The sequence below is a fragment of the Podarcis muralis genome, chromosome Z (assembly GCF_964188315.1).
Source record: "Podarcis muralis chromosome Z, rPodMur119.hap1.1, whole genome shotgun sequence".
In the NCBI taxonomy this organism is placed as follows: domain Eukaryota; kingdom Metazoa; phylum Chordata; class Lepidosauria; order Squamata; family Lacertidae; genus Podarcis; species Podarcis muralis.
The window spans coordinates 32,744,348-32,768,163 of record NC_135673.1 but is presented as its reverse complement, the minus strand read 5'-3'; the positions used below and the strand labels follow the sequence as shown (position 1 = coordinate 32,768,163).

The following is a 23,816-nucleotide window of genomic DNA, read 5'->3' as shown; positions in this document are numbered from 1 at the left end:
TGTTCAGGTGGTGAGTGTCATTGCATATGTAACCAAAATAGTACTTCCCATGTGTGATAGGGAGGCATCAGCAGGATCAGGGTAACTCCAAGATTTACAAAGTACAAAACATTTTATTTTATATTTGTGAAAAAAGCCCCTAAAGGGGAAAACCACTGAAGACTCTGAGCATGATCAGATGCCACAGAATGCTAATTGACAGCTGGAGGCAGTGGGGTGGAAAATAAGGAAGGAGGGGGAATGGAATGGAGTATCCTGAGCAGGAGCAGTTCATAATGCAACATTCTCTTGCAGATTCTGTTGCAGGTTTGGATGGATTTGCTGGGATAGCTCAGTCAGTAGAGCATGAGATCTTTTAATCTGAGGGTTGTGGGTTTGAGCCCCATTTTGGGTAAAGGTTCCTGCATTGCAGGGGGTTAAACTAGATGATCCTTGTGGTCCTTTTCAACTCTATAATCCTATGATTTTATGATATACTAATGCCAATTCAAGTCCTTTCATGCTTACAGAGTTGGAGCCAAAACAACACAATCCTTGTACAAAAGAGAGAGACCACTGGAGTTAGGCTAACCAGGAGTTTTGCAGATAGTTAAAAAAATGTGCAAGGGGAAACATTTCCCCATGCTGCATTGAGGAAGATGCTCAGTGCTAGAGCATGCGTCATGCATACAGTCTCAGGTTTAACCCCTGGCATCACCAGGTACGGTTTGTAGTGTACCCTGTCCAAAACTCTAGAGCTTGATGGACCAATTCATTCAACTCAGCATAAGGCATAAGTCCTATGTTCTTATTCCTTCCTCCCGCCCTGCCCTATAAAATGCCAGCCCCCTAATAGCTAACTAGCTGTGTAAGTGGAGAAAATAACAGACAACTAGGTAGACTGAAGTGGCTATTTTTAAATGTCCCCAAGGATAGAAGAGATGGCTGCTCAAGCATATCAATGGAGAAACTATGACATTTAATGTAGCTGGGTTTGGGCATCATTGTGTCATAGCAGCTCCTCCATCCCCTGGTAATATAGTTTAGGAACCAGGCCTTTTAAAGCAAACTGACAATATTGGAAGTGACACATCAATGAGCACTAGGTTTCAACCTTTCAGCCAATCTTTGATGGGTGAACTTTCCCCACTGATCAGCTCAGAGATCAGCTCCAACTTAAGTCAGTGAGCACTGCTCTGTTCAGTACTAAGCATCCTGGTTAATCCAGTTAGGAAGAGAGGAGACCAGACCATTTACAGCCACCATTCATAGACAAGGCTGTGACAGTCAAGCCCTGGGCCTGCCTCCTGGTGACTCAGAAACCAGTGACAGCTGGTGAAACCAACAGCCAGTCAGGAGAAAGAGAGGGGAAGTTTTAAGTGTAGGCTTACTGTTTTAACTGTCAGATAGGTACTCAAGAATGTAGACCGGGATTATATGTGACAGAGCTTTCCAAACTTTTCATGGTGGTGGCACACTTTTTAGACATGCATCGTTTTGCAAGACAGTAGTTCAGTTTTAATAGCAAGGTAAAGGTAAAGGGACCCCTGGCCGTTAGGTCCAGTAGCGGACGACTCTGGGGTTGCGGAGCTCATCTCGCTTTATTGGCCGAGAGAGCCAGCGTACAGCTTCCGGGTCATGTGGCCAGTATGACTAAGCTGCTTCTGGCGAACCAGAGCAGCACACAAAAATGCTGTTTACCTTCCCGCCGGAGCGGTACCTATTTATCTACTTGCACTTTGACATGTTTTCAAACTGCTAGGTTGGCAGGAGCAGGGACCGAGCAATGGCAGCTCACCCCGTCATGGGGATTCGAACAGCTGACCTTCTGATTGGCAAGCCCTAGGCTCTGTGGTTTAACCCACAGCACCACCCACTTCCCTTTTTAATAGCAAACCAGAGGTTAAACTAACTCCTTTCCAAGCATTTGCACGACACACCTACACACTGCAGCCAACACACTAAGTTGTTGTGACACACAGTTTGGAATGCTCTGGTCTGCATATTAGACAGGGACATTGGAGATATGGAGAAACTGTCAGTATGGGCAGTTGGGATTTGGGCTATCTGAGTGGGTTAGCCAGGCAGGGCAACCCAGTTTTGATTCCCTGAAGAGATATTAAATTCCAGAAGTGAATGGGTGGGTGTTGCTGATTAGGAACATTAATAGCCATTCTAGGTAGGAAAAGTCTATCCAAATCTTAAGATGGAAAGAGTGCTGTTTTAAATTCTCTGTAAAGAGTTTGTGTCTTGAACCAAGTTTAGGGTCTCCCTTAGCATCACCATCATGCTTTACACTCTCATAGAGTGTGTAACTAAATAAACATTCAGTTTTGTTACCAAAGTGTCTCTTCATCCTTTGAACCTATGCATGGGAAATGAGTGCATTTTGTGCAGCCTTCACAGAAGTACACCACCTTGCTTGGCAGTGTAATCATAAATACTACCAGAAACAGCTAAGTCTATACTTCTCTCCTGAGTTAATAACAGGGCTGTTGTTTTTCCTGTTAACATACCAATAAAACCAGTCACGTTACCCAGCACCCATCTTCAGTGAAGGTGTTTATCATAAGGGCTTGTTCAGATCACAAACCAGCAGAAACAAAGCTACAACCAAACCAGTTGAATGCCATACAAATTTTATTATTAACTTAACATTTAACTTAGATTGAGACAAGCGGGTCTTGTTTCAGTTCATTGAGGGACAAAACCATCTGCCCTTCTCACTCACAGTCACACACATACCCATTAAATGGTCAGGAATGGCAACCTCAATAGTTCAGCAGGGACAAGGGTTTTTGCTGCTCCCGTCTGCATTAAGCGTCATTCTAGGTGCCTTCCCCTGCTGCCTCTCCATATCCCGATAAAGTAGAGACTTCTGGGCCTTCAGCCGGCAAGCCAGACACATGAAAATAGATTCCACATTCTGACTTTCTTTGGGGTCCTTGGCTGAGGTTTCAAACAAAAGCATATTATGTGCATCAGCAAACTTCAGGGCCATGCTGGATGGCACCTGGATCTGGTCCCGCAAGTCACACTTGTTTCCCACAAGCACTTTAGGGACAAGGGCAGGGACTGCATGGCCATTGCACTCCTCAATCCAGGTCTTAAGATTGATGAAGGAAGCCATCTTGGTGACATCATAGACGAAGACAACAGCATGCACATTGCGGTAGTAGTGCTCCACCATGCTCTTCCGGAACCTTTCCTGGCCTGCTGTGTCCCAGACCTGCACCTGTGGAACAGAGCAGAATTTCTGAAGAGTCTACAAACCAGGTAGAGAGTACATTCATGCAGGATCAGCTCCAGCATTAAGGGTCGACATGGAGGAAGATCCAAAGATCAAGGTATGAGCACCTGCTTTGCCTGTAGACAATCCCTGGTTCAATTACAGGTGGAGCTTGGAATGTCTCCTGCCTAAATCCTCAAGAGTTGCTCCCAGACTTTGTTGAAAATATTGAACTGGAAGGACCAATGATCTGACTAGGTATAGGGCAGCTATCTATGCTCATATGAAGGCCCTCAGCAAAGTGCTTTTGGCAGGCTCTGGGCTCACCCATCTGAGGCAGCAGGCAGCTACCAGTTGCCACTGAAACAAATTCCCACAATGCCCGTGCTGTACTGTCGTCTTTCTATTTTGTATAATGGCATGGAGCCAAGCAATGCCAGAGGCACTGTGGGAAAACTAACAAGGAAGCTCACAGACCCAGCCACTATGTGTATGTGTGTGTCCACACGCGCATGTACTCACCCAAGACAGGAACCAGGGCAAATGAGCTCTGAAGGAAATGCTAGAATCTTTTAATAGCTGACAGAAAATGTTCAGCCTCCATTTATATCCAGCTTTTCCTTCAGGAAGCCCAGAGTGTCCCACATGGTTTTTCCTCCCTCTTTTATTTTATATAACCCCCTGGTATGGCTGAGATTTCTCCCAATTCATCTTCTGAGCTTTGTGGCTGATTCACAATTTGAAGCTGGACCCTAGTCTGACACACTTATCTAAGGTCATATCCACACCATTTAAAGCACATGGTTTTCCCCTAATGAATGCTGGGAACTGTAGTTTGCCTGCAGTGCTGGAAATTGTAGCTCTGTAGGGGTAAACTACTGTTCTCAGAATTTTTTGGGAGAAGCTCTAACTTTTAAAGTGGTGAAAGTGTGTATTGGTTGTGATCTAGTTTAAAATATATGCAGATTTATAAACTGCTTCACAAGAAAAATATGCTGAAGGGGTATATTCAATAAAAATCAAATATAGAAGCCTAAAAGATTATGAATTCAATAAAATCAAAGTCAATTAAAGTTTTTTCTACAATTATAGAGTTATTATTCCCTAATATGACCCATTTCATAGGTAGGATCAGCCTTCTCCCCAGCTGAGACAAGGAGGGATTAACAAGAAGACATGGGCCTACTTCCTAGCCCACACCTTTCTTAGTTGAGTAAACATGAATTGACCTCCCTTCACCTAATCTTTTCCCACAACCAGCAATCTCTTCCACATGTTAGCCTTTGTAATCTGGTCCTGAAGCAAAACAAGGCCAAATGGCCAATCTTTGTCCTCAGAAGGTTTTCTGAGGACCTGGAGGCAGAGGAGCTTCAAGGAAACTGGGTCTGCATTCATGAGGCAATAGGAATACACTGCACTGCTTAAGATGGGGTGCCCGTAAATTTTTTCAAAGAGGGCCAGATTTGATGAAGTGAACATGCATGAGGGCCGACCAAATTAAATTGACCGCCGGGCTGGATTAGGCCCCCAAAACGGACTTTGGACATGCCTGGCTTAAGACCATGTGGGCTGGTTCCACTCTTGAATGCTTCCTTGCTTTTTGTTGTTTTTTAATTAAAAAACCCCCACACACTGCATCTTCTTTGTAACCTGGGGCAGGCAGGCTCTTCCAGGAGAAAAGTTTGCATGCAGATCTTGGTCTGCTGTGATGGCTTTATATTTGAAGTGACTTTTTCCACAGCCTGGTGCAGTTCGCCCACAGCACTAAGCCAAAACCACAGCTAAGCATGAATGCACTAGTGCATGGGTGTCAAACACAAGGTCTGCGGGCCGGATCCGGCCCGCCAAACCTCATCATGTGGCCCGTGTAGCCGCCGCCGGCCGCCAGCCTTCACCTTTTATTCTCGCTTTTTTTTTTTTTTTGACACAAGAAAGCCGCCTCTTCAGCGCATGCGCGGCAGCCTACAAGCCAGAGAACGTCTGCCCTCTAGCGGCGCCGGCCGTTCTACACAGGAAACCTCCACTTTACATGCATTCAGGAAACCTCCACTTGTTACAACCGGCCCTTTGAGGGTGACCAAACTGCTGATGCGGCCCCTGATGAATTTGAGTTTGACACCCCTGCACTAGTGTGTGGATTCTCACAGTGTAGCCTTATGAGGCTTTGCCCTCGGGTGGGAAAAATATTGCGCCCGGGACAGTTCCCCTTCAACAGTAAAAAAGAATAGTGGCTGCTTCACTTCCTCCCAGGGTCATCCTGCTCCCATGCTAGTACCTGGAACTAAGGCATGCTCTGGCTTAGCATTATGGTTTGCCTCCTGCAGATAAGGCATGAGCAGTAATCCAAAAGCAAACCTTGGCTACAGTTCATGGTTTGTTTGGAGTGAGACAAACCCCGAGCCTCAGAGTTCAGACTTAACATTACGCCAAACCATCTCTTAGCTATGGGGAATGAGAGCAACAGTCATTTTGACTGTGTGTACCCACACACTCACATTATATGGGGTTATTTTTAGATAACATGTTCATATGGTTGGGAGAGGATGCAAGATTGCCGTACAGAGGGTAACATGTGCGTTTACAACCCTGTGTGGTAGGAAAAAGCTGCTGTGGGGGGAGAGGTTTGCAGTTAAGAAATTGCAGTGAGGAAAGGGTCAAGCAAAATGTTTCCTGCCAGCTCTCCATTATCAACCTCCCCTTTTTTAAAGCATTAAAAAGAAAGAAAGACGTTTTTAAACATTACATCTATTTGCACACTCCAGGTCAGAACCCACAACTGCATGGCATCCTGACCACTGGGGTATCTGCAGTTTTCTTTAAAAAGGAGAATCAAAGAGAATGAGCTATCAGATGCAAGGGAAGGCAGAGCTCCTTTACCTTTGACAGTTGAGCAGGACAGGGAATAATGTTGACTGCAGCAGCTTGTTAACCTTAGGAAAAGTAAAGGTAAAGGGACCCCTGACCTTTAGGTCCAGTCGCAGACGACTCTGGGGTTGCGGCGCTCATCTTGCTTTACTGACCGAGGGAGCCGGCGTACAGCTTCTGGGTCATGTGGCCAGCATGACTAAGCCGCTTCTGGTGAACCAGAGCAGCGCATGGAAACGCCGTTTACCTTCCTGCCGGATCGGGATACTTGCACTTTGTGCTTTCGAACTGCTAGGTTGACAGGAACAGGGACTGAACAACAGGAGCTCACCCCATCGTGGGGATTCGAACTGCCGACCTTCTGATCGGCAAGCCCTAGGCTCTGTGGTTTAACCCACAGCACCACCCATGTCCCTAACCTTAGGTAAAGATAACTGCAACTACACTAAACTCCCTCTCCTAAACAGAATTCCCTGCTGTTCTGAACTGCGTTTGGGAACTGTGGAGAGAAAAAGGAGAAAGGTGGACATGAGAGTGGTGGACAGGTCGGATGCTGTGGCTGAATGCTTATGAAATTGCTCTGTAGAGTTTGCAGTGTGGGGTTGAATCCCAAGAGCACCTGCTCTTTCGGAAGGGGCTGTAGCTCAGTTATGGAGTATATGTTTTCCATGCAAAAGGTCCAAGTCCAAGCCCTGGCATCTTCAGGTAGCGTTGGGAAAGATCCATGTCAAAACCCTATTGGTTGTCCATGTAGACCAACCTTTCCCAGCCTGGTGCCCTCCAGATTTTTGGACTATAACTCTCATCAGTCCCAGTCAGCATGACCAGTGGTAAGGGATGATGTAATCCAAACCACCTAGAGAGCACCAAGTTGAGAAAGGTTAGTATATTAAGTTTAAACCTCGCCACTTTGCCAAATTCCTATATTTTCTGCAGGGCTTCTTGTACACTTTTCTTTCAATCTTCTAATGTTAAAACTAGATCGTCAGCAAACACTTTTATTTTAAACTCTTTTACTCCCACCTTAACCCCTCTAATTTCTGATGTTTCTCTCAATTTCTTATTTAGAACTTCCAAAACCGTAATAAACAGCAAAGGTGACAGGGGGAACCCCTGCCTGGTCCCCTTAGAAATTTCAAAAGTGTCCGACAAATTATTATTTTATAATAAGTTTGGCTTTTTGTTCTAGACATATGGCTTCAATACCTTTCAGAAAAGACCAATAATGTTAGTTAAAAACATGAACAAAGAAGAGACAGAGGAATTGCAACAGGAGACAGGAATCATGGTGGCTAAGAAAGTGAAATACCTCTAATATGGTTGAAAACAATAAATATAAATTTGTATAAAGATAATTATGAAACTACATGGAGAGAGATTAAGAAAGATCTAGAAATTTGGGATAGGCTGAAACTCTCTTTCCTGGGCAGAATATCAGCGATTAAGATGAATGTTTTACCTAGAATGTTATTTTTGTTCCAAACAATTCCAATGATTAAGGGGACAGGGCAATGTAGATAGTGGCAAAAAATACTGTCAAGATTTGTCTGGCAGGGAAAGAAGCTGAGGATTAAAATGAAAATTTTGATAGATAAAAAAGAAAGAGGTAGATTTGCCTCTCTATTATGAAGCGTCCTGTCTTGTATGGCTAAAAGAATGGATAACACTGGAAAACACAGACCTTTTGGATTTAGAAGGGCATGATAACAGGTACGGGTGGCACTCGTACCTGTGTTATGATAAAGTAAAGGTCCATAAAGGTTTTTTAAATCATGTGATAAGAAGGTCAATCTATGAGGTGTGGGAAAGAAATAAAAAATTATTGGAAAGGAAAACCCCATGGTGGATATCGCCAATAGAAGTGTTGACCATCAAGAAAGTTAACATGGAGGGAAAGAAGAAATTACTAGAAAAATTACTAGAAAAATGGAACAAGGGATAAAACTTAAGCCATATGATCAAAGAGAAGGTATGCTTACAGGTTGGTTGCAATACCATCAGGTTAATGATATACTGAAAAATGGAAGCTGGGTTTGAAGACAAAAAAATCAAGATTTCAAATAGACTTAATAGAAGGCAGAGGTAAAACATTATCCAAACTGTAGGATTTGTTATTAGAATGGTTTACAAAAGATGAGAAAATGAAAGAAGCAATGATAAAATGGGCTACAGATTTTGGGCATAATATTGAATTGGATGCATGGTATGAGTTGTGGAAGGTAAATATGAAATTTACGGCATGTACGGCTTTAAAAGAAAACCTAATGAAAATGATCTATAGGTGGCATTTAACAGCGGTAAAGCTGGCAAAAATGTACAGGATGAAGGATAAAAAATGTTAGAAGTGCAAAGAGGTGGATGGAGATTTCTATCATATGTGGTGGACTTGTGATAAAGTTAAGAACTTTTGGAAGCTAATTTATAATGAACTTAAAAGTACACTTTACCCCAAAAAACAGAAGCCTTTTTGTTGGGTTTGATGGGGAAAGAAATTAATAAAGTAGACCAAAGATTCTTTATGTACGCCACAGCTGCAGCAAGAAATATGCTTGCCCCAAACTGGAAAGTGCAAAAAGTCTCTACCATTGCGGAGTGGCAGACGAAAATGATGAGTTATGCAGAGTTAGCCAAACTGAAGAATTTGGGACCAGGACGACCAGAGGTTTCAAGAAAGTTGGAGTAAATTTATGGTGTATATAAAAGACAATTGCAAAACTTTAAAAACACTGGCAGGATTGAAATAGCTCTTACAATGTATGGCAGATATAAGATTAAATAAATAGAATATGCAATATAAGAAAATAAGGGATACTCGCTGAAGTATCCCTTCAGCAGATGGGAAGTTGTGAGCTTGGCAGAGCTAAAGTAATTATGTGATTTACTGTATTGTATTGTTAAAGTATGAATAAGGAAAATAATAAAAAATTACTGGAAAAAAAGAGAAAAAAGAGAAAGGTTAGTATAGGCAATCTCCTATATGAGTTTTTGCTCTTTAAAGGTCTATGACTCATAGAAGCATATAACTGTAGAGTTGGAAGGGACCCTAAACATACCAAACTCCTACAACCATTCCTCATAAGGCTTGGTTTCCAAACCCTTGATCCTCTTGGTTGCCCTCTGCATACATTCCAGCTTGTCAATATCCTTCTTAAACTGAGTATGGCATTAGTATGCAATGTATACTTTGCCCTGGAATTTACTGTAACTGAGCAATCTGAACACTTCTGCAGATGCTGATTTTATGATACCTAAATATTCTGGATTTTATATCTTTCTTCTCCCATCCCCACTGTCAATATGTGTGCTCTTGATTGGCCTAACATTGCAAGGATGTAGCAGAGATGACTGAACCAGCACACATATATCCAGTCCTTAATTCCTGGTGTGCAAAAGTGATCCAAAACGAAAACATCCAGAGTTAATAACAGCTTCAGAATCTCACAGTATAGGCAGTCCTTGTGCAATCACACAGAGACCTCAACAGAAGTCTCCATAACAGAAGCACCAGGGGCTGAGTACAGTTTCTGGGCTGTGATGTGACTGTGAGAATGCACTGAAATCTTGGCCCTGCTCATACCTCCCCCTTCTACCAGTGTATCTCCCCCACACCTTGTCCATTCTACTGGGAAGGTGGTGTTTGCTTAGTTAAACATGTGAAGTAGCCATAAAGAACAGAACATCTGAGCACAGTACAGTTATGGAGGCTGGATCATTCATGCATGCCAATTGATTATGGACATGGTAGTGAACTGCCTGTAGGAACAGGCCATCACAGATTCCAGCACTGAAGCCAGAACTTTCATATCAGGCATAACAGGGGAGGAGGGTGTCAGTTCACAGATGCAAGTCATCAAGTAGTTGAGTAATGAAGTGATGTAAATGCAGTGAACGCTATGCCCTGGCCCTCTTTCTCTTGCCACTATAGGGCATCACAACCAGCTTTAGCAATTCGGAGTTGCCAAGTTGGGGGTGAGGGACGGGGAATGCTTCCACCACACTTGACTTCCATACACTGTGGAGCCCTAAAACACTTGTAATTTTAGAAATTAGCCACTGTGAAATTAATACCCCAACCTTCAGAAGAACCTAGAGCCAGAATGATGTAAGTACTTAGGGAGAATATACATGCAACACAGTCAGCCATTGGTCTGTCTGTACTGAATAGCAGAGCCTATCCAGGGTTGCAGGCAGGGTTCTTTCTTCCAGCTTTATCAAGGATTGAACCTGGGACCTTCTGCATGCAAAGCGGGAGCTCTACCACAGATTTAAGGCCCTTCAAATCCTTACTTAGCCATTAAGTTTACTGGGCCAGTCCCCGTTTTGCTGTCTCTCCCTCCCTCATCATTTCCCACCCAATAGGGTTTTTGTGAGCATATTAAGATGGTGGTGAGGACAACAGCATCAGGATTCGGATTAGACAAAATATATACATCTTACACACCGTGCCTTAAGAAGCTTGCAGTTCAGGGTGCCTTGCCTACTGTTGCTCCTCCTCTACCCAAGCCTGTCTTATACTGGTTTCCCGTTACTCTCCCTAGATAGGGTTCTATAGCCTGCTTCTCTGGGAGTCCATCGATTTTTTGCTCCCCAGCTCTCCTCACCTCCATGGGGCGCCCTACATCCTTTCAGACATGGCAGCAATAGAAGACGAGCGGAGCTTTCAGAAGAAGCATCCTCAATTATGGTTGCTTTAAAAAAACACCCCGATAACAACAGACGAAGCCACCTGGAAGGAGGACCCGGCTCCCAGAAAAGGCTGTGTGCACCAGGCCCGGTTCCCCCGCTCTCTCCCTCTTCCCTCCCTGCTTTTCTTCCTGCTGTACCTTGATATGCTCTCCCTCAATCTCCACCGCCTTCTCCCTGAAGTCCACGCCGATGGTGGCTTCGGTGTTTGCCGGGAAGGCTCCCCCGCAGAAGCGCACAGTCAGGCAGGTCTTGCCCACGTTGGAGTCGCCAATGACGATGATCTTGAAGATGCGCGTCTGAACGGACTGCTCCATCGAGGCTTCCAGCTCCATTCTGGAAGGACACGCCGTCGGCGCTGGCTAGCAGGCTAGGCGAGGATAAGGCTCGGCTTTTCCGTAGCGCGAGAGCGGGAGGAAGGCGCCGCGCAAAAGGAACAAATAAGAAAACCCAACGAAGGCAGGACTCGACGGAAAAGCTCAGGGTTGGCTCAGTACGGCCGGCATGGCGACCGGGGTGAAACACAGCTCCCTGCCTACAAGACTCCAAGCTGTCGGTCCAGCCAGCCGCATTTAAGCAATGAGTCGCAGCTGCGGGAGCACCCTCGAGTCACCGGCCAGGAGCCGCCCATCGCTCCGCGCTTTCATTGGCTGCCGACACCCAGCCGGCTTCCAGGCACAGCCCCAAAGGCGGAGCCTTAGCAGCAGCCCACCGGCGCCTTGTGTTGCGCTTAGCCAACTAGAAGGCAGGACGAGGGAAACCAATAAGCCTGGGTGGCCCCCGCTTGCTTGCCGGCTCTCTCGGCTCCTAACTGTTCATCCCCTGCTGCGCATGGAAATGTGCTCATTTCCTTAGCGCTTGCTAACATCTGAGACGGGGGTGCTTGGTGACCCACGTTCTGCTGCTCAAAGGAATGTAAAAACAATTATAATAGAAGACACGTACGGAGGCCTCTCATGTTTACAGTGATGGAACGAACACATGCTGCCTAAACAACGCGCTCCAATGTCGGGGAGGGCTGTATTGCTGAGAATGTCGGGATAGGACTGGGAAGATCCAGGCTAAAATCCTCACTCATGAAGCTGACTTGACCTTGGGCAAGTCCAGCAGAAAATGATGCTTCTTGGACTTCAGCTCCCATCATCCCTGACTTTGGTCCATGCTTGCTGGGGCTGATGGGAATCTGCATCCCAAAAACATCTGGAGGGCTCCACATTGACTAGCCCTGGCCAGTGGCCTACCTAGGGTCCCTTGTGCCCTTGGCAAGGAGCTGCATATGCCCACCCCCCAAAATAGAACCTTGATCCAACACAGAAGATTCAATGGCATATGCTCTCAGGTTAGGCTGTAATCTTAACCCCATTTACCTGGGACTAAATTCCACTGATGGGACGCGGGTGGCTTATGGGACGCGGGTGGCACAGAGCCTAAGACTTGCTGATCAGAAGGTCGGCAGTTTGAATCCCCGCGAAGGGGTGAGCTCCCGTTACTCGATCCCTGCTCCTGCCAACCTAGCAGTTCGAAAGCACGTCAAAGTGCAAGGAGATAAATAGGTACACCTCCGGCGGGAAGGTAAACGGCGTTTCCGTGCGCTGCTCTGGTTCGCCAGAGGTCATGCTGGCCCATGACCCGGAAAAACTGTCTACGGACAAATGCCGGCTCCCTTGGCCAATAAAGCGAGATGAGTGCCGCAACCCCAGAGTCGGCCACGACTGGACCTAATGGCCAGGGGTCCCTTTACCTTTAAATTCCACTGAAATTTACTTCTGAGATTTGGTTAGGATTTTACTGTTAGCGTGGATAAGATTGTGCTGCAGAGTTGTCATCTTTAAACATGCTTACCCATCAGTGAATCCAATGTGAATTCTGTTGGGTTTGGTATATAATTTTAGGTTTGCTGTTTTAATCTGGTCTAGAAGTAGCGATTAACTAAATGGAATATAACTGGTTGGCATCTGTCTGTCTTGGGCAACAATGGAGGAGTGCACCTTTGGGTGTGAAGTCAAAAGATTGCAGTGCTATGGCTGTATAGACTGATGAAGGAGAGACATGTTTTGTTGCAGCTGGGGCAGATGAATATAATTAATTGTGCAGTATTCATAAGATAATCAGAAACAATAATAAGACCATGGGCAAGTGGTTCTCAGTTCTAACTGAATAAGGTCAACCTCAAAGATAGATGAAAATCCCTAGGTTTTCCCTGCTACTACAGAAGGAGACAGCCGCCTTCCACAAATGATGCTTGATGGTAAACAGGGTTCTTGTTCTCCTGGCATGTTAAAGGGTGCATGAAGTTTTTCAGCTGTGACTCTGTTGTCATTCTTGGAGAATTCCAGAGCAGAAGACCAGGTGAAACCAGAAGCTCTCATGCTTGTGGCAGAACTGCTGAAGAGGTTGGCGCCTGCTTCAGCAAAGCAGCATCTTACAATGCTGGTGAGGATGACAGTTAGGATGAAGCTGCTGCTGCTGCTACTACTACTATACAAAGCTTAGGCTCAGTTGCTTCTTGCTGAAGCAATCTTAGAATTCTACCAAGCCTTAGATCAGTGCTCATATTATACGTGGTGCCCACAATACATTGCTCTGGATTGCAAATGTGCCTTTGGGTCCCAAAAAGTGTTGACCACCACCTGGGCTACAGAAATGATATTGGCACTATTATGGCTGTTATTTGTTTATCATTTCTATCAGCCTTCCCTTTTGTTTACAAAGTGCTTTATGCAATTTTTATATCTTTCATATCTTCTTCGGTCTGCAGGCTGATGCCCTGTTCTTGGGGATTCAGCAACTGTACCCATTTAGTAAATAGCTTGCACTGCAACTCCATGCTCAGAACTAGGGGCCCCCTCCAGTCATCCTTTTTGCTTCATTTTCCTGTGCACTTCCCTGCCCTTCCCTTGAGCACAATGGAAAGGAAGCAGACAACCAGGTAGTTTCACACCACAAGTTTGAGATCCCCCAAAGTTGTGCACTCAGTCCTTTCTTTGTTCCCCCACCCCACTCCCTAAAGGGGCCACACGCTGCCCAGATCTATGATCCTTGCCCATCACCTTACGAGATGGTTGTGAGCAGTTAGAAGAGCAGGGACTCTCCCAACCCAGACTGCTTGGTAACCCAGGAGTGCCAAGCAACTGTGCGATTTTTGTGGAGTGTGCGTGCTGCCTGCTGGGGTGGGGGCCAACTTGGCCAGCGCCCCCAGGTACACCTCTGCCTAGGCCAGTCAATCTCTCTCTTAAGTAGGATTGTTGCGAGGGTATAAATGAGGGGTTGGTGATAAAGGAGTCCATGGACACTGCCTTAAGCTCCTTATTGGAAAGGCTGGATAGACAGGTAATAAACCCTGACATCCGTATGACTTGCTGCTAGGAAAATAGAGATAGACACAAGCAGAAAATTCTACTCATAGCAGACTCTTATTCACTCACATTTCCCAGGACTGGCCTTTAAAGCAGGTATTAGGGCTAAAGCATGTGGAAGAATTGAAAACTAACTTCATCCAATGGCATATATACCGTCAGGTGTGTTTCAGTAGCAATGGCACACATACATATACACACATTTACAATACTCCATGCTTTAAAGGTAAAGGTAAAGGTACCCCTGCCCATATGGGCCAGTCTTGACAGACTCTAGGGTTGTGCGCCAATCTCACTCTATAGGCCGGGGGCCAGCGCTGTCCGCAGACACTTCTGGGTCACGTGGCCAGCGTGACAAGCTGCATCTGGCGAGCCAGCGCAGCACACGGAATGCCATTTACCTTCCCGCTAGTAAGCGGTCCCTATTTATCTACTTGCACCCGGGAGTGCTTTCGAACTGCTAGGTTGGCAGGCGCTGGGACCGAGCGACGGGAGCGCACCCTGCTGCAGGGATTCGAACCGCCGACCTTTCGATCGGCAAGTCCTAGGCGCTGAGGCTTTAACCCACAGTGCCACCCGCGTCCCTCTTACTCCATGCTTTAGCAGAGCACTAACCTCTCATTACTGGGGTATTTGATTAATTATAAAAGGATACTCTCAATTAATTTTGCATATGTGTGTGTGTGTGTGTGTGTGTGTGTGTGTGTGTGTGTGTATATATGTATGTATAATAAAAAGGTGGTGAGTGGGTGGTGCTGTGGTCTAAACCACTGAGCCTCTTGGGCTTGCCGATCACAAGGTCGGCAGTTTGAATCCCCGCGACAAGGTGAGCTCCTGTTGGTTTGTCGCAGCTCCTGCCAACTTAGCAGTTCGAAAGCACACCAGTGCAAGTAGATAAATAGGTACCGCTGTGGCGGGAAGGTAAACAGCGTTTCTGTGTGCTCTGGTTTCCGTCACGGTGTCCCACTGCGCCAGAAGTGGTTTAGTCATGACCTGGAAAGCTGTCTGTGTACAAATGCCGGCTCCCTTGGACTGAAAGCGAGATGAGCGCTGCACCCTATAGTCTCCTTTGCCTGGACTTTACCATCCAGGGGTACTTGACCTTTACCTTTTACACACACGGTTACAAAAGTTGCAGGTGCTAGATACCTTCTTAGCCACAAAGCAAGTTATTAGACTGCAGTTACATAATCTCTGCATTGGCTGTTCTGTCTGTGGCTGATGGGAACTGGAGCCCCACATCTGGAAGGCAATTCCTGACCTAAAAGCAGAACTATTACTTTATTCAAATTAACATTTGTGAATCAGTTAATATCCATTATGATACGAACATAGGAAGTTGCTTTACCATGGGGTCATCTAGCTCAATATTGTCTATACTGCCTGACAGTAGCTGTCCAGGATTTCAGGCAAGACTATCCCCCAGCCCTATCTAGAGTTGTCAGGGATGCAAAGCAGATTCTCTGCCACTGAGCTATGGCTCTTTCCAATGTCTCTGATCTATGGCCTGCTGACTGGGACTGATGAGAGTTGGAGCCCAACAATATCTAGAGGACTAGTTTTCCCATCCCAAGTTTAAAGACCAACATACATGAGCAGGGGTAGGCAGACCCCAAGTTTATGAGATCCTGTTGATAATAGGACCCCGAAATCCACCCATAGGAACCATGTATTGAATGTTGCCTTGGGTGGTGCTCCTGGACATGCACTTAGAATAAAGAAAAGCACCGCCTGCTCAGGTAGCAATTTGTTTTCACTACCAGAATCAAAACCTTGACTCCAGTCCTGGTTTTCCTCCAAAATTTGTTTCAGCAGCTTAAGGGGGGGGGGGCTGTTTATTGTTGCAATTGCTAAACCACTGGGCATCCCAAACCGTTGCTGATCTCCTGCAAGTCACTCAAGAGCTTCATCTATGTTCTGCCTGCATCTGTATTGTGGGACATTGCAGGGTGGGAAAGATATGGCTTTCCAGATGTTGCCTGACTCCAACTTTCAACATACTTGAGTATCAGCTATGCTGGCTGGGGCTAATGGGAGCTGGGAGCCCCAGAAAATCTGGAGGGCCATAGTTTCCATGTCCCTGTCCTCGAACTTCACATCCCTGAACATGTCACATTAATATGCCAGCATTCACAGACATCAGACCCATGCTTTCCTGTCCCCCCAGCCTCTGGAATACAAACAATATTCTGTGTCTCAAACTGGGAATTTTTCCTGCACTGGAGAACAGACTTTGGCAACATGTTTTCCAAAGGCATGGAGGTTTTTGAAAGGGTGGAGTGCCTCTTCAAGCCATGACTAATCGCCAAGTGGCAGCTGGACCCCATCACCATTTGTGACTGTCCTCCTCAACCAGTGTGTGGGCAAAGCCATACTCTGCCACTTCTACTTTGCTGACACCTGGATGATGTTCAGCAAAAATGTTCAGGAGAGTCAGTCATCACCAACACACCACACCACACCACATCCCCAGACTGGTCAATGAGAAGTGAGTGCTATCCTAATTCTTCTGTGTGTGGGGATTGATAGAGATGTGCCTTAAAAGGAATTATTATCCTCAGTGGGGCCATGAGAGTAATATGCACCAGAGCCAAGCTAGCTCTCCCTTTCAATGAATGAACCTTGTTACTAGGCACTATTGTGAATGAACTTAAGAGAGTAAATACCTACGCCGTGCCGCCAACCATTTACTAAAATGTAACCATAAGGCACAAGCTGCCATCTTTTTTCTCCTTCTGAAAGCATAAAAAGAGACTACTTGTGGGTGATCTTCTGCAGCATCTGTTGATTTTTCCAGCTTTGGAAATTGGGTTCATTTGGATTTCTCCAGCTTTGGAAATAGGAGCCCAGCATCTGCCCCAAGCCTCCTGCCTTCAAAGGGAGACCTTTCGCCATAGTAGCGAGGAAGAAAGTTCAAGTTGCTTAGAGACCTTTCCGTGGGACTAACACCCAGCCTGGTGAGGATTTTATCAGCAATGTTTGGGATCATTGGTTGCAGGAGGCTCCCATAAATCCGAAGGCATTCCAGAGTGATGTGCAGGATGGTGTCTTGCCACTGCTGTTCCTCAGGATCTTCACGACGTAGTTTCCAAGGCGCGTGCCTCTGAAGGAAGCCATTCGTCTGCCTCACGCAGTCCAGGATCGATTCTAAAGCTTTGTAGATCTGAAAGTGTTCGAAGCAGTCGCTCACATGAGCAGGCAGGTCTTTCACTGATGACACCAGTTTGTAGTCCTCAGCCAAGGCTTTGCCTCTCCTATTATGAGCATCCATGACCCGAGGGAAACATGCCTCTGAAAAGCCTGGGTAGCTTCCACTGGGGTTGAGGCTGGGGGCCGTGCACCGGTTAAGAAGACCCCCCAAGGCATCAGCCAACTCTGAATTGACCAAGTTGACAGCCTTCTCATCATAGTAGTCGCAGTCTCGCTCAGGGACACCCTGTCTCAGCAGGAAGTACCGAAAGCCATCCACTGAGTACCGCTGGAAACAGGCCTGAGGGTCTACCACATTGCCCAGAGTTTTTGACATCTTCTGCCCTTGAACTGTCCAGTGGGAGTGCACCAGGATTTTCTCTGGAGGCTCCAGCCCCACTGCCATGAGGAGGGCAGGCCAGTAGATGGCATGGAACTTGAGGATATCTTTGCCCACAATGTGGGTTGCACTGGGCCACCAGGTGTGGTGTGTGTCAGGATAACCCACAACGGTCAGGTAGTTCACCAGGGCATCGACCCAGACGTAAATGGTCTGCGTCGAGTCGTGGGGGACAGGGATGCCCCACTGCAGCCGCTTTCGGTCACGCGACACAGAGAGGTCAGGCAAGTCCTGCTCCAGCCAATGGAGCACCTGCTGGTGGAAAGGCTCAGGGGTTATGGCTGCCTTGCTTTCCTGGAGCCATCTCAGCAAAGGTTCCCGGAATTCGGACAGTTTGAACATGAAGTTCTCCTCTTTGGTCCAGTGCACCTGAGATGCAAGAGAGAAACTGGTCACAACCTTTTTCTTGCTGTCTCCCCTACAAGTAGTTACTCATTTGTTTATATTCATTGCATCTATGATGGAACATTTGGTCTTCCAGATATTGCTGGACTATTACTCCCATTGCCCATAAGTACAAGTCCCATCACCCCAAACTATGCTGGCTGGGGCTGATGGGAATTAGAGTCCAACAACAGAAGGCCAGAAGTTCCCTCACATCTGCGTTACATTTATATTCCCCCCATGGTGAAATCCCAAGGGAGCAGATAAGACTATTTATGTATGCGACCACGGCCGTGCGGATGTTATTGGTCCAGAGATGGAAAGAAGATAAAGTCCCTACCAGAGAAGAATGGCAGATCAAGCTGATGGATTATGCTGAAATGGCCAAAATGACCAGAAGAATCAGAAATCAGGAAGACCGAAATTTTAATAAGGAATGGGGAAAGATTATAACTTATTTTAAAAACCATTGTAAACAGTTAAAATTGTTAGTGGGATTAGAATATCACTTGTAGTTTAATGGTGAATTTTGGACACAATGGAGAGGTAAAAGATTTTGGATTATCATATAAGATGCAGGAGGAAATGATTAACAAGAGGACCCACAAAGGGGAGGAGGGAAGTCCAAGAGATTCCTTGGAATCTTGCTTTTATGTTGTAAGTTGGACACGTGACTGTAAAATTCTAATTTGAAAAACCAACCAAACATTTATATTCCCCCTTTATTTCAAAGAGTTTATGGCAGCATATATAGAGCTCCTAGGCAGCCTCCCATCCAGGCATTGACCACTCTCAAACCCCAGGAGCACTATACATTTAAAGCAATATCCTGGCTTTGGCTTCCCCCAAATAATTCTGAGAACTGTAGTTTGTTAAGGGTGTTGGTAACTGCAGCTCTGCAAAGGTAATGGGGAGGCACGGGTCTCCTAAAAACTCTCAGCACCCTTACAAAACTACAGTTCCCAGGACATTTTACTGAAAGTATAGCACACGAGTCCTCAGACTTGCTAGGCTCCAGAAAAATTGCTACACGATATTCCTTCATACCAGGACGGTTCAACACATGGCCCAAGGGCCACATGTCACCCATGAGGCCTTATAGGTGGCCCTCAGCAACGTTTGACTCTCCCCAACCATCTAAGCAAGGCACTAGGCTTTGAGAAGGAGGCAGGAGGGTCCTCCGGCCTCCTTTCCAAAACCTTGTTCCTGCTTCACCACCTTCGGGAAGGAGGTGGTCTGCTTAAGCCTCATACCTCCTTGCCAAAAACCAGTACCTCATTTATCTGGCAGCATGAGGGGGGCATCACATTTTAGCATTCCAGTCCCCGTGACGACACTGCATGCGGTTTGCTGGTTCTGTGTTGAAGTACTCTTGCAGCGCACTTAGTATGAAAAGTTGGACTGCCCTGCTTCAGTCAGTAGCCAGGAACCCTTATTCTCCCCCCCCCCCCCAGCATTTATACCATGCCTTTCTATAATAAAGCAGGCTCATTCACACAAACACCAGCTATGCCCTCCAAAATGGATTAAGTATTAAACAATGTATAGAAATAAATCAAATTCCTCATAACATGCAGAAAATGTCCACCCAGAATTAAAGGCCAAATTGTTGTTTCTGCATAATCCAAGGCTGTGCATATGCTGCGTTGTTTGGTGCCAAGAGAAACCAAATCCCATAACCTGCATAGATTGTGCAAATTAAGCAACCCTAATGTGTCTGCTTATGTTACACCAACAAGTCGAACCTGCAACAAAATGTTGCAGTGCTAAGTGTCTTGCTTGGAGTGTTCAAAGGTCCCAGCCAGCCACGTTCTTTCCATCTTTCCAGTTTCCATTCCCCCTCCCACACAAAACTCCGTCATCATTCTGCGCCCACTGAATTTGCTCAGTCCTCACTTAGTTCCCACCCGTCACCTTTATAGCTTTTATTACCTTAAGGTTTTTGTGTTTCTACAAGGTTCCTTTGAGCCTGCTGCTAATTCCTTCTTATGCAGTTTTGATATTTCAGCAAAATAAAGATTCAGTGTCAGAGAACTTTCACTATTAATGTACAGGACTGTTTTTTCTTTGCTTCTCATAGAATACAGAAACACAATTGTTAAGGGCTTCTTACTGGAAATCTTGCTCAGCCCCACTTGCTCACTTCTGGGATTGTGACAGGTATTACATATTAACTTTGCAAACTGAAGGACTAGAAACTTACTTTTCAAATTCCCAGGATGCTGAATTTTCCACCAATTATCAAATTTCTATGCTTGTGCAGCACGATTGTGAAGCACACACATATTTGGCCTCATAAAGGTAAAGGGACCCCTGACCATTAGGTCCAGTCGTGACCGACTCTGGGGTTGTGGCGCTCATCTCGCTTTATTGGCCGAGGGTGCCGGCGTACAGCTTCCGGGTCATGTGGCCAGTATGAGTAAGCCACTTCTGGCGAACCAGAACAGCGCACGAAAACGCCGTTTACCTTCCCGCCGGAGCGGTACCTATTGATCTACTTGCACTTTGACGTGCATTCGAGCTGCTAGGTGGGCAGGAGCAGGGACTGAACAACGGGAGCTCACCCCGTCACGGGGATTCAAACCCCTGACCTTCTGATTGGCAAGTCCTAGGCTCTGTGGTTTAACCCACAGCGCCACCTGCGTCCCTTAATTGGCCTCATACCCTGACTTAATTGCTCAGTCATTTCTGCTATAATTCCACCTGTAAAAAAAGCTTGAGATTGTGTGTACCAATGTTGCAAGAGACATTTGCATTTTCCCAATGCCCCTTCCTATGCCAGAGACACATTATAGAAAAAGGAGCCAAATTTCTAAGCCACGACTCACATAGCAATCACTTCTCATCATTCAGCCTCCCTCACTCACACAGAAGGTTTGTGTGCTTGCAATTGAATGGCTGGACAGAAGCACTTCTGGAGTGATTTTGCAAGATGCAGCATTGCTTGGTGACACTACATAACCTCGTGGTGTCTGCAGTCATTTGGGAATCAGCCATGCAGTAAAGTCAATGTGACTGTGTTCTTGCTACTGCATGAAACGGAAGGGGCAGAGGAGGATTTCTTAGCAGGATGAAAAAAGGGGAGTTCAAATATAATAATCAAAGGTTGGAGGGGGGGAAATCAAAGCAATGACTATGGACTTGAGATTTCACATCAGTCTGCCAATGTGCTGAGGTCATCATCAGATGCCTTCCTCAAACATCAAAGTTAGGGGGTGAGGTATGGAGAGAGGGGCTGTGTACCCAACATACATTTCAAGCACATTTAAATCACACCTGTTCCCCAAATAAGAATCCTCAGAACTGTAGTTTATCCCTCACAGAGGTACAGTTCCCAGCACCCTTAATAAAAGACAGTTCTCAGGATTGTAGGGGAAAGGTGTTTAAATGTATGGTGTGAATGTAGCCAGGGTCTTCTCACTTTGTGACATGCCGTGTGTCTCTGAAATGCTGTACCAAAGGAGGGCCACCTGATACCTACTTTGCTAAGTTTTCAGCACCATGGAAATATATTTCTTTAACACCCACCCACCAGCTTCTAACTCTGAAAACTGAAACAATTTAATTGTTTACGGTTACTAATCCACTGCTCTCAATCTTCCTTTCAATTTTTTAATAAGGTAAAGGTAAAGGTACCCCTGCCCGTACGGGCCAGTCTTGACAGACTCTAGGGTTGTGCGCTCATCTCACTTAAGAGGCCGAGGGCCAGCGCTGTCCGGAGACACTTCCGGGTCACGTGGCCAGCGTGACAAAGCTGCATCTGGCGAGCCAGCGCAGCACACGGAAACGCCGTTTACCTTCCCGACAGTAAGCGGTCCCTATTTATCTACTTGCACCCGGGAGTGCTTTCGAACTGCTAGGTTGGCAGGTGCTGGGACTGAGCAACGGGAGCGCACCCCGCCACGGGGATTCGAACCGCTGACCTTTCGATCAGCAAGCCCTAGGCGCTGAGGCTTTTACCCACAGCGCCACCCGCGTCCCGCACTGCTCTCAATCTTCCTTTCAATTTTTTAATAGTATTTGTTTTATTCTTATGTGAATCAACCTGGGAATATTTATGGTGAATAAATAATTAAATTTCAGAAGTATCACTGAAGCCTTTCTTGCTTAAAGCCAAGGCAGAGGTAAGATGAAAAGTGTTTCTAAAATATAACTGCATTTGTGTGCTTCCTATTTGCCCCAAATGCTTGTTGAGATGTGTTGCATGAGATCATAGGGGCCATCCTAAAGCAGACTCTGCTGCAAATCCCAAAAGATACTTCCCCGAGTGATGGCACCCTACAAAACAGGGCTTCCCTATCACAACTGAAAAGACACAGAGGGGAACTCATACAGAGGTGCTTTTCATTACCTGGTGGCCACTCTCAAGCGAGACCATGTGCCTGTTGCCATGAGCATCAGGACGCTCAGTGACCTGGGAAGCAGCCAAGAAGGTTTCTTCAGCAGTACAGTACCAGCCTTCATAGTGGGCCTGGTAGAGCCAGCCCTGGTCCTGCAGAGCAGCCCAGAAGTGCTCTACAGCCCGTTTGTGCCGAGGTTCTGTGGTACGGATGAAGTCTGTATAAGAGATGCCTGCCTGGTTGAAGAGTTCTTGGAATTTAGCTGACATACAGTCACAGAACGGTTCAGGGGAACTGCCTGCAGCCGCTGCTGTCACCTGGATCTTCAGACCATGTTCATCAGTTCCTGTGCAGAGAAACAGGAGAGTGCAAAGAATTAAGAATCCAACAGACCTGGTATCTGCGGGCCTCCAGATGTTGTTGGGCTACAACTCTCATCATCCCCAGGCAGCCTGACCAATGATCAAGGATGATGGGAACTGCAGCTAACCAACATCTGGGTAGCCAAGGTTGGAAGGCTGCGCTAGACAGACTTCTAATGTGATCCAGCTGATCTGATGTTCTTAGGGCTGGAAAATGGAGAAAACTGGTTATATTAAAGGAAAAAGAACCCCCCCCCCCAAATATGTTGATGGACTACAGCATCCATCTATCACCACTGCTGGCAATTCTGGCTGAGACTAATGAGAGCTGCAGCCCAAGAGCATCTGGCAGCTAGGTGGGTGGGTAAGGAGTGTGTCAAGGTTGTTGCTGCCACTGCAGCAGCAGGTGATGCATTACTGTCTGGGGGCCCGGATCTGCTGCCCCTGTGGATCCTTCCCACAAAGCGACTGCCTCGCGAGTTGGCTGGTTCCGCACACTTGCATGCACACGTGCTTCACTGAAACTTTATCCTGCTATTTACCCATCTCCCCGCAGAAAAGTTTGTAAGCTTGTGGGACTGCCTTCTCCGCACAAGGCAGACGAACACAACAACAACAACCGCTTTAAAGAACGCTCAAGGAAAAACCTCCACAGATCAGCAGCATCTAGCAGCCTTTGACACTAGAAGAAAACCCACCACCCATTCACACAACCCCCTTTGCCAGTCCTCTCACTGACCCGTGGTAAAGCGCCCTCTTCCGCGGCCCTGCAGCTCCCGGTGCCGGTGCAGCGCATCAGCCAGCAGCGCAGAGTACAGGTGCCCGATGTGCGGCGGGCCGTTCGCGTAGAAGATGGGCGTGGTGAGCAGCAGCGGCCGTCCGCTCCGGTCCGAGGCGTGGCAGCCTCTCCGCGAACCCTGCCCGGGGAGGACAGCAGCGCGGAGCAGGCGGCGCGCGGCGAGGGAGCGGAGCAGCAGCAGCAGCATGACCGCCGCACGCGGGGAGGACAAGGAGGCCACGCCCCTTCCC

At 46.6% G+C, this 23,816-nt stretch overlaps 2 protein-coding genes across 2 annotated transcripts; both read right to left on the bottom strand.

Moving 5' to 3' along the window:
• Nucleotides 1-2,601: 2,601 nt before the first annotated feature.
• Nucleotides 2,602-12,223, bottom strand: RAB33A (RAB33A, member RAS oncogene family). The gene is made up of 2 exons (XM_028715681.2): nt 10,897-12,223; nt 2,602-3,214 (listed from the first exon to the last, which is right to left on the bottom strand). The coding sequence occupies exons 1-2, from the start codon at nt 11,089-11,091 to the stop codon at nt 2,759-2,761; spliced, it is 651 nt and encodes a 216-aa protein (XP_028571514.1). The 5' UTR covers nt 11,092-12,223; the 3' UTR covers nt 2,602-2,758.
• A 3,151-nt stretch (nt 12,224-15,374) lies between these two features.
• On the bottom strand, nt 15,375-23,813 carry MARS2 (methionyl-tRNA synthetase 2, mitochondrial). Its single transcript, XM_028714753.2, has 3 exons — nt 23,527-23,813; nt 22,437-22,771; nt 15,375-18,070 (listed from the first exon to the last, which is right to left on the bottom strand). The coding sequence occupies exons 1-3, from the start codon at nt 23,771-23,773 to the stop codon at nt 16,925-16,927; spliced, it is 1,728 nt and encodes a 575-aa protein (XP_028570586.2). The 5' UTR covers nt 23,774-23,813; the 3' UTR covers nt 15,375-16,924.
• Nucleotides 23,814-23,816: the final 3 nt, after the last annotated feature.

What these genes read in the sequence shown, in the direction of transcription:
- RAB33A (XM_028715681.2), bottom strand. Translation starts at nt 11,091, where the DNA reads ATGGAGCTGGAAGCCTCGATGGAGCAGTCCGTTCAGACGCGCATCTTC. An exon ending in TTGAGGGAGAGCATATCAAG is followed by an intron (nt 3,215 to 10,896) that starts GTACAGCAGGAA and finishes TCTGTTCCACAG; the next exon opens with GTGCAGGTCTGGGACACAGC.
- MARS2 (XM_028714753.2), bottom strand. Translation starts at nt 23,773, where the DNA reads ATGCTGCTGCTGCTGCTCCGCTCCCTCGCCGCGCGCCGCCTGCTCCGC. An exon ending in AAGAGGGCGCTTTACCACGG is followed by an intron (nt 22,772 to 23,526) that starts GTCAGTGAGAGG and finishes TTCTCTGCACAG; the next exon opens with GAACTGATGAACATGGTCTG. An exon ending in CGCTTGAGAGTGGCCACCAG is followed by an intron (nt 18,071 to 22,436) that starts GTAATGAAAAGC and finishes CTTGCATCTCAG; the next exon opens with GTGCACTGGACCAAAGAGGA.